Raw genomic sequence first — 13,591 nt, 5'->3', positions numbered from 1 at the left:
TAGATAAAATATTCTATGCAACTGTACGTAATTAGGCCTTAAAACACTCATGTGACCCTATTATGAAACTTGCTACGCCTAGTTCATAAACCCACACTCGTGTTTTAAGACCCATATTACGATACAGTTGCATAAAAATACTATTACGTTCGCACAATAAGAGCTAAAAAGGGATGTTCGGCTCGGGCGACGCCTGCCGACCGCGTCGTTTTTTCGCTTCTATTGCGTAGACATAAAGCTTTTTTCTATTGGCTTTTGCCTATTCCGCGTCGATAGATGTGAGGAGACCCTAATTATGTATGACACGTCGAAAAATTAAGGGTGGTTGAAGTGTGACCTGTATTTGTCGTCCCGGAATAAAAGACAATTATGTATCACCGTGTAGCACAGATTACAGACGGAATCGCGGATAAAAGCTAGTATTACACACCGTTTTCACTTTATTGAAATTGACTTCATTGACACACTGACATTGCTATAGAATGCAACATTTTTGAGCATTTAATAGAATGCAACATTTTTAAAAACTATGATTTTTTGAAGGCATTTGAATCTACTTTTACATTTCATTCACTGTACAGTCTCTGTCACAAGTTTTGGTAAATGTGAATAAAAATTACAATGCATTTAAAGTTTTAAACGAAAAAATATCATTTAATATTAATATACGGACACTTAACTAAAAATTAAACACTTACCAATATTTATACTTCTTTATACATGTCTAACGCCGTCTCTCTTTATGTCGTTTGATTAAACAGAGGCAGCATTACATAATATAAATATCTGTCACATAATAAACAGGAACTTAACAGAGAGCAGTGAAACAGGCCTGTACTGTAAAAGGTTTGAAATACAATAAAAAAATCACTAGTGCAAATTTATAATCTACTTATCAAATTCGCTAAACAAAATTAAGTAACTCACTGTAGTGATCGCAACAGACTCAAGTCTGACTTACAATTCATTTACAATACTCACAATGGATGCTCATTTTACCTATTGTCATACCCATTGTCAATATTATGATAACCATAATGCAAATCACAACAAACGCAAACTACTCACACATAAGCGAGCCTTGCGTACTGTTATGTAAAAAAAATGGTTATCAGGAGTAAAAGAGACAATAGGATATGACAGTAAAATCAAAGTTAAATAAGAAATTGAATTTTCCGTGTTGAATAACTATAATTTTAAAGTCAAATGCTACTGAAACGTGGTTGCAATAAAACATTCCAGCGTTGTTGAAGTTGTGAAATGAAATGCTGTAAAAATATCAATTTCATGTGTACGTAATTTGTTAGTATTGTATGTGCATAACGAAAGTAAAGTTAGTGGGCATAAGTAAATAGGGGATTTTGTAACAACGTTATTCGCATTAAGGAGCGGCCACACTGCTGCTTAAAAAACGGTGCGGAATCGCAGTTTTGTTCGGTAAAGTCCTGACGTTTACGGCACGTCACTGCGATTCCGCATTTTAAGCAGCGGTGTAGAGAGATGCGTCACTGCGATTCCGCACCGTCACCATTTTTAAGCAGCGGTGTGGCCGCTCCTTTATGATATGAAGTTCGTTTTTTTACAGAGACTAACCACTCACATGCTTATGTCTACTCTAGTTGCCTGTCAATGCTCTTATTTTTTTATATGAATAGAGTTCAACTCAAAATTCAAAGCATGTGAGTGGCTAACAATACAAAAATCTCTCCAGCCAGTTGTCATGCACGGTTTTTAAGTCCGAAAGAAGAGAGTTGGTAATTGTACGCATCCGAAATTAGAATAATTAGAATAACCTCCTGAAGCCCACCATACATAAAATTTTTGTATAAATATTTTAAAAAAATTGACAAAGCAATTAGAACCTAATTGTTTCGAGAATAAAGTCAAATTGCCGTCAAACTGCCATGGTGTAAAACAATAGAAAAACAAAAGAATTTTTACTTTGTTACATTGTCATAGATTCCTAATTCCCTTGAACTTATTGTGTACATTCTATTGCACATTGGGCCGCACGAGGTGAAATTTGATATTGTATAGGTAATGAATACTGATTGATCCATCTGTATATAAACACAAAGATATTTTATTTTAACACTCTCCTGAAAAAAATGCCATTGTTGGTTACGCGGCAGTGCAGTACCATCGACGTTATATTTTTTTCCGTTGCCTAGTAGTAACCAGCATTAATATCTGCAGCGGAGCGTGCAAAAATATCTGACACGTCATTCCGTCCTAGAAATAGTCTTATCAGATATTGGTGCTGGTGACTACAAGCTTTGCTAGTTTGGACTAGGTCAATGAGGGCTATCGTTTTTTGTCTCACTAGATGGCGCACTGTTGCGTGAGGTTTTTAAGTATGGCTTTCGAAGTCTGTTATTAAGGGCGTAAAGACAAAGTTTAGATTAAAATCATATTTAATACACCTTAAAACCGTACCATAAATATATCGAGCATGCCACAGTGTTGCATAGTCCCGTTTTGTTCGAAAAAAGGAGGAAAAAGGTTTCCGAATAAAAACTGTCTCAAAACACAGACATTCATTGCCCCGGAACGCATATTTGCCATAATTAATTTCAGATATTGCAAAATATTCACAAAATTATTCTAATTATAAATAAACCCGCGTAGCTCACCCAAAAACTATGAGATTTGACATTTCGGAGACCTCACGCTACACTAGCGCCTCTAGCGGCGAATTCATACGCGATAGCCCTCATTGGTGTCAATGCCCCGTTATATTTATTAATTTGTGTTGACTTCAGATCGTGGACCCGGAGTCGATGAAGGCGTGCAGCGACAAACCCCTCTGCGTGGTGTCGGTGCTGCCTCACATCCTGGACTGCAACGCGGCGTGCCGCAACGACTACATCACCACGCTGACGCGCCTCGGGGACAAGTACAAGAGCAAGATGTGGGGGTGAGTCACGCTTGCATGGGAAAACAACGGTTTCTCAAAAATGACCGTAAAAGTTGACATTATTCTTTACGTATCAGAAGGCGAAGTGAAAGTTTATGGTCAGCGAAAAATTTATAGTTAAAATCATTGCAGGATCGGTAAACTCGACAATAATGTGGCGTACAAATTCCATTATTGTCGAGTCTCAAACTTTTTAAAAAGTTAAAACTGCCATGCGGTCACAAGGTAATAAGTTAACACAGGTTGTATACTCAAATGGCCGGTATCAGTTATTTTGTTGGAACCCCGGACTTTTATTGTTGTGTCTGAAACAGCGGGAAAGCGGATTATTGGAATAAAAATAAATGTCATAATATATTTTGAGAAAAGCTTTATTATATCGGTCTCGACTGCAATAGCAATTTGCTGGCTCCGTATTAGCACAGAATAAGTAAAGTACAGAAACGTCACTGCCGTAAAAAAGTGACGTCTAGGCATAAGAATCGTGCCTCTCTGTCCATCGCATAACTCGTATTCACTCGCACGCGGCACGTGTAGTGGAATAGCACACTCTAGGGGGCCCCAGACATCTAATTGTAGCGGAAAATAAAATCGCGGAGAGAGTCGCGCCTGGTATTACTAATACCGTATTAGTCATACTCATACTCAGCCAGCAATTGCCTACTTCCATGCCACGACAATAATCTACTATTTCCAAGTCGGTTAATTACTTGTGTGTGGAATTATGAGATTTATGAGGTAACAATATAAAATAAAAAATTAACACCCGCAGGCGTCCCCGTTCCGTGCACCCGCGCCAGCTAGCGTAGTAAAAATGAAACTATCTTTTATCAAAGTGTTCTACCATATGTCCTATGATATCATCTCAACCTGAGAGGCCTGTGCCCTGTAGTGGGACGTATGTGTATAGGCTGAGATGATGATGATTATCTCAAAGTTTGTCAATTGTATTGTTTCTTTTCTTTTGTACGGTCAAGGACTTTATTTCGTGAGCCACCATGGAACCTTTTCTAAGGAAAAGTCACTCCGATTTTCCTTCTTAATTTAATGCGATGTCACTATGACGTTTACTGTGAATTGGTTCCATGGCGGCTCAAAATTCTATATTGCTCGTGTCTGTCATTTTTTAATGCGCAAGTTGTCTCCACGTGGTTTCTGGAATTTTACTATCAAGTTGCAAAACCTACAATCACCGTACAATGTCCCTCTCAAAGAGAGTTTACCTTGACACTGGCGAAATTGTCCTATTAATTAGGACAGAAAAGCCATATCTTAAAAGAGAAGAAGCAGAAGTCCTTGAGCGTACAATAAAGAGTTTACATACATACATAACATACATACGTGATTAAACAGAAACTTATTAACATTCCAGTTGGGTGTGGTCGGAGGCGGGCTCCCAGCCGAGCTTGGAGGAGGCGCTGGAGCTGGGCGGCTTCGGCTACCCCGCCATGGCGGTCGTCAACGCCAAGAAGCTCAAGTTCTCCACGCTAAGGGGCTCCTTCTCCGAGACAGGCATCAACGAGTTCCTCAGGTAACCCGCTTGGACTCAACTAGATAAACCCGCTTGATCCCATAGCAAAAATACATTTAACTACTAGACTATACTAGGTAAAATCTTATTAATGAATTCATGATAGAAATTCCTATGGCAAATTTCCATAAAACAATACAATACAATGACTCTTTATTGTACACAAATAGTAAGCGATACAAAAAAACATCATGAATTTATTTTTATTTATTAACATAAAAATACAGACAATTTATTATTCAAGGCATCCCTACCCCAGTATGGTTTGTATCAGTGCTGCATTCCGCAATAGCTGTGAATAAGAATACTACTTACTCTAATTTACATATTGTGCTATATATATATATATCTACAAATTATTAAAGAATAGTTAATGGAAACAAACTTTACTTTATATAATATACCCACGACAAATTTGTGGTCTCTAATCCTAGCAGTTGTAATTTTAGGATTTTATCGCGATCCCGTGGGAATATCCGGATAAAAAGTAAGCCTGTGTGACATTTAAGACGTTCAGCTATCTGCGTACCAAATTTCATCCAAATCCGTCGAGCCGTTCTAGCGTAAAAAAGTAAGAAACATAAACAAAGTAGTATGAGTAGGATAACTAACACTAACATTAAGTATTGCTCTTGTCTATGAAACTGTGAGGAAGTATCTGGGTTAAGAAACTTCAATATTCTCATTTGATGAGTAAATACGGATACAGAAAGTGCAATTTTTTTATGGATGCTAGTGTTTAACTCGAGCCTCCACATTGCAGAGACTTATCCTTCGGCCGCGGCCAGACTGCTCCCGTGCGCGGCGCCGAGATGCCCAAGATTGAGACCACGGAGCCCTGGGACGGCAAGGACGGTGAGCTGCCGCCCGAAGAGGACATCGATCTGTCCGACGTCGACTTGGAGAAGGACGAGTTATAAGCGAGACAACTTGTAAGCTATACTTTTGTCCCGGAGATTTTTTCAGTTTTCTAAATCATAATAGGATGTGCTATGATTGGTGTCGGAAAAATTTCAAGTTCCAATAGGGTAGTTGGCACCATTAGCGGTTGTTTGCTAAAAAAAAAGACAGCATAAAACATTTAAATTTGCACATATTTTTATTTTTAGTTGCTTTGAACTAAATAAATGGCAAATAAGTTATGACATACATAGTTCTTTGCCTTACAAAACCTATGGTAGATTACGTTATGACAGTTTATAAAATGTATGCAAATTAATTGGTGTCAAATACCCTATTAAATCGAAAGAAGGCAGGTTTTTCGTCAGTTGAGTCTGTTGTAATCAGCGTTGTAATAAATGCTCACTTGTGTACATTCAATAACACATTTTAGTATAACTCATTTTTAACGCTGCCAACACTGCCTATGTGTCAACGCATTCTTACCTGACACATGCCATTATTTTGTTTGACAGTTCTTGCTGTCATTTGTCTCTGGGATTAAATATAATTTGGTATGGGATGTGTGGTACAGTTACTGGCAGTTGGCTCTACTTTCAGATCTTTCTCTGTCGTTTCTCAACCTAACCATAATGGTAATCATAAATGTATTTGTATTGAAGGGCCGTTAGTTTTGCCAATTTAAAAATGTCAGAGAAACCACCCCAGTTTGTACGGACTGCGTCCTATTCTTACGTCAGCTGTGTTTGTGTAAATGTGTAGCATAGTGGAGTGTTTAGGCGTTCGACATTTAACTACTTTCGAAATGACATGCTGCTCAATTTATTACTTTTTTTGGCAAGAAAATAGGTAATTACTTAACTTTCTAATGAGAAAGCTTAATTAATACAGACTGAGAGAGTAATTTTAAAATGCGTTAACTATAGCTTTTTGTAAATCTAATTTCTTTAGTCTATTTTAATAAAAAAAAAACTGGTCAAACATCATACACTATGTTGTTAGGGTTCATTGGCTAGTAGTGCTAACTAGAAGCTTCCAGTTGCCACTAACAAAAAAGTGAAGTTAACTCTTCAGCCTTTTTCTTAAAAACCTTGATTCATCAAATACAGCTTAAAGATTGGTCAGAATTTTGCTATTATCAGTGACATATCTACATCACAACTATGCATTTATTCGTAGAAGATTGTGTATGAATGGTCAGAGTGATAAACAATATTTTTATTTATAAACGATCTAGATAATATATAGTGTAACTCTGTTATCGGATTCCAGATTAATTTTGTGTCATAATTTCTACGTATTTTTATTTATTTGTTTGTAATTGCGTCATGTCTGTATCATATCTTTAGGAAAAGTGGTATTCTGCCGCTAATCTTCCAATTACTGTAACGAAATTGTATTGTAATTGATATTATGATATAACAGTCGGGTTTAGATAACTTTATGAGAATGTGAAATTCTTTTCCTAATAAATTTATAATAATAATATACAATTTGCTTTTTTGTTTTATTTCTCTATTTGCGGTAGTCCTCAGTGTAAGCACAGACGTAATAGTTTCTATAGTGTGCCAGTGGCAATGGGCGAATCGCATCGCGCGTTAACAGATATCCGTTGCGGGAGAAAAGTCCCATTGGCTTATCTAGGTTTATATTTAAGGGGGGGGGGGCTGGCCTGGATTTTTGTATGAAGATATCACTTTATAGAATTTCGAATTAGCCCTCGACATGCCGTTCTTGTTAAACGTGCAGCCACGCGAGTGAGTGGATGCGGCGGCCATATTGCAATTTCGTTCTGTTTTATACAGTCAAGAATTGTTCTGATCGGTATTAGCGCGCCGGATTCGGAATGAATTAGGAACCACTGTTTTTTTTTCAACTGTCAGCGAACAGATTACCTATATTTAACTAGGTATTAAATAACAATAGGAGTTTGGAAGTATCTATTATACGAAGTGATGTAGCACTCGTCCAGTTATTGTGCCAAAACACATCCGTCTAATTTAGCTGATTCTATTAACCTGATTGCAAAATTGCCATTTATTTGCTGCACCGCAACAATAATAACACAGCCAAGGCAGTGGAGTTGTTTAGATAATTCGTTGTATCAGGCGTCACTTTACGGAGGTCCATACTAACAAAAATAAACTTCAAAATTTTCAACATGCTTGTATTAGCTTCACTTTGAACTTGATTTTCACCTACTTCTTATTGTTTTTTTTGACACGAAAGTTGGCAGTTTGCGTAGTTCTGGTGACAGTACAATAATATGGTATGAATCGCGCTGATCTGATGATGAAATCCGAAGTTGGGACACTGGAACTTCAAGACAGAACAACATTACCTAGAGGCGTTTGGGCTTGTTAGAATGGTTTTAGAGTGTATTTTGACCAAAAGTGGTTAGTTACGCAGATATCATTAGGTGCCTAAAGCGTATTTTCAACTAGGTATAATTACCACGTTCATCTCCTTTAATGAAGCTGGTTATGAAACGAGAATCCTTTAGTCCCATCTCGAAGCCTAATTTGTAGCTAGCTTCGAATTAAGAAAAATATTCCCAATTTGAAATTACAATTCCGGTTTTATAGTTAGCGTAGTTAGCTACCAATTTTGGCTACGAGATGGCAAAATCGTTCCCATTTAGTACAAGATGGAAAAGCATAATTCCTATTTAGTAGTTAGCTACCCAATCTGGCTACGAGATGGAATTTCCTCTACCATACATGCATGATAAATACGTTATCATGCAGAATCTTCCACATCTAATAAAACAATACAACCTAACAAGACTCTTTAGTAATAATACGCAGTAATCTTTATGCTGCAAGAAGAATTCAATAGAATTTACGCTTACTAAAACAATAAGTAATTATATTAACATAATATCTCGGGGCCGCGATCACCGACCATGCAAGGCTACTTACTGTTCGTCTCAGACGGCCTTAATTGGTTTCCTAAAATAGAAGTAAGTTTTTTGCAAAGAATACTACTTAATTATTTTTTTGTTGACCTTTTGACTCCAGGCGTTAATTTTTTCGAGATGATTATACAAGTAAACAACTTTAATTAGTTTTTCCTGTTCCGTGAGTCCGTCAGTTAAATTGTCAGAAAATATTAGATACACAGCACAGACATGTATTTTGTTTGTTATCAATCAAACAAAAAAAAATCAAAGATGTAAAATAACGCGTCAAAGTTCTGGAGTTGGGGCCAGTGACGTCACACCGTGCTAGTGTTACGTTACGCGGAACTTCCTTCTGCGGAATTTCTTCATATTGATGCCGCCCTCTGACGTTCGTGCCGTCACGGCATAATAAGTAGATTCAAGTTTAGTTACAAGTTAAAGGATCAATTAACCTATTGAAAATCAGCGCTGAAACTTGTCGTGGCATATTGCTCAAGTAGGTATGGTTCTGTTGGCACTAAAACTTTTCTTCTCTTACTTTCTTTTTAACATGTAATGATTGTCCGAATTTTCTCTTTATTTTTTCGATGTAGATAAAAAAACGTAATTTACTCGTTACGTAATAAGCGCTTATTCGTGGCTTAACCCAATCGCAAAATAGGTACGTAAGAATACCTGCAACTGATTCAGAGATAAAAACGTCAGTAGATATAAAGAATAATTTATTTGAGCACTTCAACTTACGATAACTTTATGATCTTAACCTATAAAATGGACAACAAAAGTTGTCAAAAGTACAGTCTTTATAGTATGTTTACACGTCGGTAATTAGTATATAATTACGCTAATTATTCAAGATAATACTGAACAGAATTAGGGCGAGGCGCAATGACGGCATCGAGATAAGTGCTTCAAGTAAGCAGAATAATTTTAGAGCTACTTTTATCATTCATTCATTTATTCGAGTTTGAAAATTTTAAATGGTCAATTAGCCATAATACCCCAGAAAAAGAAAAAATAAACCTAATTATCATTATTTGATGAATTAAACTAACTTTTAATTAAATCTTTACCTAAATGTTTAGGTACTACAACTTGCTGCTGCATAGAGGAATGTGTTTATCAGCAGCACGTTAGTTCCAGTAAAATTTAAGATTTTTAAAAACAAAAAGCCACTGCCTATGGAAGCGAACAAAATTTCAGGTGGGTTAGGCGGGAACCCTGTGATTCAGTTGTGAGTTGGTAACCACACTTGGCCCGTACCGCGCGCACAGCCAGGAGATGCGGGTTCGAAATTTCGAATCCCGTCCGGCGCACCCGGATTTTTTCTTTTCGTTTTAATAAATCTTACATAGTGATAAGTTAAAGAGATATAGTTACAATCCTAGTCTAGTTTAGATAGTAGTGAAATATTGTATGGCACCAGTTAGCAGTTAAATTCATTAATTTAACTAACCACTTTACAAAAATATTAAATTAAGAATGAACACAGTAAAGTTCTTTAGTTTATTGTGACTTGGGAATACCTTCAGATTCCTTGTTATTAAAATTAGTCATTCCATGTTTGTCCTTAATATTATTGGTCCACAAACACTCGTTTGAATTTCTTGAATGAATCATTCTAGAAAAAATACATACATTTTCCTGCACCCTCACAATCATATAATTACACAAATATTTCGAGAAATAAATGGCATAAGCAATGTAAATACTTGTAAGACATTTCGTAACGGATGGTATGTGTCTCTTGGATAAACCTTATGGTGCTGAGCTAATGCAATTAGCCAGGGAGAAGTGTTTTGCAAAATGGCAGGAAATGTTCAATATTGAATCCATGACTAAGGGCATTTGGTACGGCACCATAGAGAGTATAATCTTCAAAGTACCCTGGTTTGATAATTCCAGCCTCCCCAAGGATCAGCTCATGTGGGCTTTTCGTGTGCAGGTCTGGTCACATTCCACTAAACTGTTTTTTAAATTTGATGAGAGTTGTACAATCACCTTTGTGCATAGGTTGTAATAAGACTGAAGACCTTATTCATTTTCTTTTGGAATGTGATCAGAATAAGGACATCAGAGACAGGTATTTGGATGGTATGGGCTTGTTCAATGGAGGTGTAAATGTATTTCTAAGTCAACCACTTTCAAAAGAAGCGATGCTGATTTACAGGTTAATTAGACAGGCCCTTGCATCCAGAGACGTGGCTTCAGTGCAAGGGAGAGCGTAAAATTTGTAGTGTGGTGTATATAACTGAGGCTCCCCCATGGGGCTGACATAGTCACATTTGGTGTACTAAAGCCTCGTTAAAATACTACATTTAAAAAAAAAAAGACTTCGGCTTAGCACAAAACTTTTTGTGTCATAGATAAAAAGAAAAATCTTCCATGTACCGTCAACATCATAAATAAGTGATCACTTTTGTACCTTGTCACTTTAACATCATGTTTGCAGCCATACGAAATTGTGTAACGACTGAAAGCGACAAGGTACAGAAATGATCACTTATTTAAGACGATGACTTCACCTATGTTGTTGCCTTCATATAAATGGCAGTAAGATTAAATCTAAAGTCACTTATCTCACAATCTCAGCATAACTCGCAAGCAAGTAAAAACATTACTCATAGTTTTGTTACTTTTATGATAATGACTTTAACTAGGCAAGTAAACCATTATAATGAGATAACAAAAATCAAGGTTGAATAAAATGTTTTGTGCAGTGAAAACGTCATAAATACCCTTAACAGATGTCACTTATCATTGAGGCCAATGCCTATTGCTTACGAGGATATGCACTGATATTCAATCAAAAACTCATTTTGGGATTCTATACAGCTACAGACTGTAGTTGAATCATGTCATAATTTCTCTCCTTTTTGCATAAAATAGGGTAGCACATGGAGAAATAGTAGAAACCCATTCCACCTAATATTAAAGCTAGTATTACTATGACTATACCCCAGGCAGATATGCCTAGACCACGACGCGTTGCAGTGTGGCCGGGAATGCCGGCAGATGTACCCATAAAGGCCTGCGGTCGCATGGGGTTGTAATAGGGCTTACCCCCATATTTAACACTAGATCCTTTACCGCCGGAACTCCCGTAAGCTTCACATGGCGATAAAAGTTGATTCAACACTGGAACAGTAATTTAAGTGCCATTAGTAAATGAAAGAAAATGTTTTGTAACAGCGTACATAATTAGATAATAGACTTCTAACTTACCCACTAGAAAGAGGGTGAGGCGAAGTAACAAGCTCATCATGATTATAACTCTCGGGTACGAACTTCCTGCCGTGCCCAGGTAGAAGAAGAAATGCACACGAATAAATTCTAACAATAGTTGTTTGATAACGCCTATGTGATCTAGGAATATTCATTCACAACTTCCAAGAACACGATCGTTGAAGTGATTTTACTTTAGAAACTTGGACGGTTAATCGCAAACAAAATGTCATACGTCCATCCCAAACGCAAATTCCGAGTCAACTACTAAAAAAAGAAGTAAGTATTGAATGAAACTATTGAAAAGAAAATGATTGAACTAAACGCCTCCAAGAGTGAATGAAATCAACTGTCAAAGGTTAACTAACACTAGTGCTGTCGCGTTTTAATTCCGGTTTTTCTACGATTAATCGATGGTACATTTCGAAGATTTCAATCGATTGCTTTTTACATATGGCAATATAAAAGAATGAAAGAAAACGTATTTCCTCCGAAGTGGTGGCGTGTACTTCCGCTGAGTTGTCATTGTCAAACATTCTATCTGATAGAAAATGTTACCGGCGATGGCTAAAGTACAGTTTTGCTTTATATTTCTGATCTACGTTTTGATCAAATGTGAAAGCGCCGCGGTGGACACAATCTCCAACGAGATAAAAATTAAAAATGTTGACCGAACAATTGATATCTCATCGCAACTCGTGAAAATTTCATCTAAGATAACTGTAGAGAATAATGGAAAATCGCCGGTGAAACAATTCTTGCTCGCGGTAGAAGGTGCGGCCAAGAATAATGTAGCCTTTATCGGCGCTAAGGACAGCAACAACAAAGATCTAAGAATTACTGAGACGTCTGTTAAAGGTTATGATAATGTCAAGTTTTGGCGTGTCGATCTCAAGGAAGGCGTGAACGCCGGCTCTACAGCCGTGATAAGTTGCGAGTCCGTGTTCACTAAGGCTATACTGCCGTACCCGACGGCTATCACACAGGCTGAAGACCAGTTAGTCAAATACAACGGTAACTTGCACTTCTTCTCGCCGTATACAGTCGCGTCACAAAAGACTAACGTTGTGTTGAACACGAAGAGCGTAGAGTCGTTCACAAAGGTAAAGCCGTTCCTTCAGCAGGACGGCACCATCGTATATGGACCCTTCACCAACACTGCTCCATTCACTGAGAAGGAACTAAGCATTCATTACAAGAACAACTCTCCGTTCCTCACGGTGTCGCGTATTGAGCGGCTTATCGAGGTGTCGCACTGGGGCAACATTGCTGTGGAAGAAGTAGTTGAAATTGACCACACTGGTGCCCAATTGAAAGGACCTTTCTCCCGTTATGACTACCAACAGGACCAGCACAGCGGCCCTGCAAGTGTCCGTAACTACAAAACCCTCTTACCTGCTTCAGCATCCGATGTTTACTACCGTGACACAAATGGTAACATCTCCACATCCAACATGAAAATCAAAAAGGACTCTGTAGAGCTTGATCTGAGGCCGAGATACCCTCTCTTTGGTGGCTGGAGGAGCCATTACACTCTTGGATACAATGTACCCAGCTATGAATACTTGTTCCATCAAGATAATGAGTATTTACTGAAAATGCGAGTTATTGACCACATTTTCGATGACATGCAAGTTGACGAGGTAGTCACAAAAATTATCCTGCCAGAAGGCACCACTAATATTAAGTTAATTCTGCCATACCCAGTAACGAGACTGCCGGACAGTCTCCACTACACTTATCTGGACACTAAAGGACGTCCTGTTATTTCGTTCACAAAGAAGAATGTTGTTGAGAACCACATCCAAGATTTCCAGCTTCGGTACACATTCCCTCGTCTCCTTATGTTGCAGGAACCACTATTGGTTGTTGGTTTCCTTTACATGCTATTCTTATGCGTAATTATTTATGTAAGATTAGATTTCTCTATTCATAAGTCTGAACACGCACATAAAGATTAAACTATTTATGTTCACATCATACCTCACCATACATAAATATGTTCTTGTAACAGTTTTATAAAACACATCTAGTTCACTTGCATTTGCGTGATTGTGTGAAGAATAAAAGTGGTTTTTTTAATTATTTGTTTTATTTTATCCACAAATATACTAGG

The 13,591-nt window shown here is 37.5% G+C and overlaps 3 protein-coding genes across 3 annotated transcripts in view; 2 read left to right on the top strand and 1 right to left on the bottom strand.

The window, feature by feature from the left end:
* Positions 1-13,591, bottom strand: part of LOC141437549 (acyl-coenzyme A oxidase 1-like) — a 67,723-nt gene that overhangs the window by 20,958 nt on the left and 33,174 nt on the right. The gene's annotated exons all lie outside the window — the stretch shown is intronic.
* LOC141437556 (protein disulfide-isomerase A6 homolog) lies at positions 2,740-6,845 on the top strand. The gene is made up of 3 exons (XM_074100987.1): positions 2,740-2,917; positions 4,290-4,448; positions 5,212-6,845. Exons 1-3 carry the CDS (start codon positions 2,781-2,783, stop codon positions 5,366-5,368), a joined length of 453 nt encoding a protein of 150 aa, XP_073957088.1. The 5' UTR covers positions 2,740-2,780; the 3' UTR covers positions 5,369-6,845.
* On the top strand, positions 11,989-13,555 carry LOC141437551 (dolichyl-diphosphooligosaccharide--protein glycosyltransferase subunit 1). Its single transcript, XM_074100981.1, has one exon. The coding sequence runs from the start codon at positions 12,027-12,029 to the stop codon at positions 13,434-13,436; it is 1,410 nt and encodes a 469-aa protein (XP_073957082.1). The 5' UTR covers positions 11,989-12,026; the 3' UTR covers positions 13,437-13,555.

The sequence above is a fragment of the Choristoneura fumiferana genome, chromosome 18 (genome assembly GCF_025370935.1).
Source record: "Choristoneura fumiferana chromosome 18, NRCan_CFum_1, whole genome shotgun sequence".
Taxonomy (NCBI): domain Eukaryota; kingdom Metazoa; phylum Arthropoda; class Insecta; order Lepidoptera; family Tortricidae; genus Choristoneura; species Choristoneura fumiferana.
The sequence above is the reverse complement of the archived record's forward strand: the minus strand, read 5'-3'. Positions and strand labels throughout refer to the sequence as shown.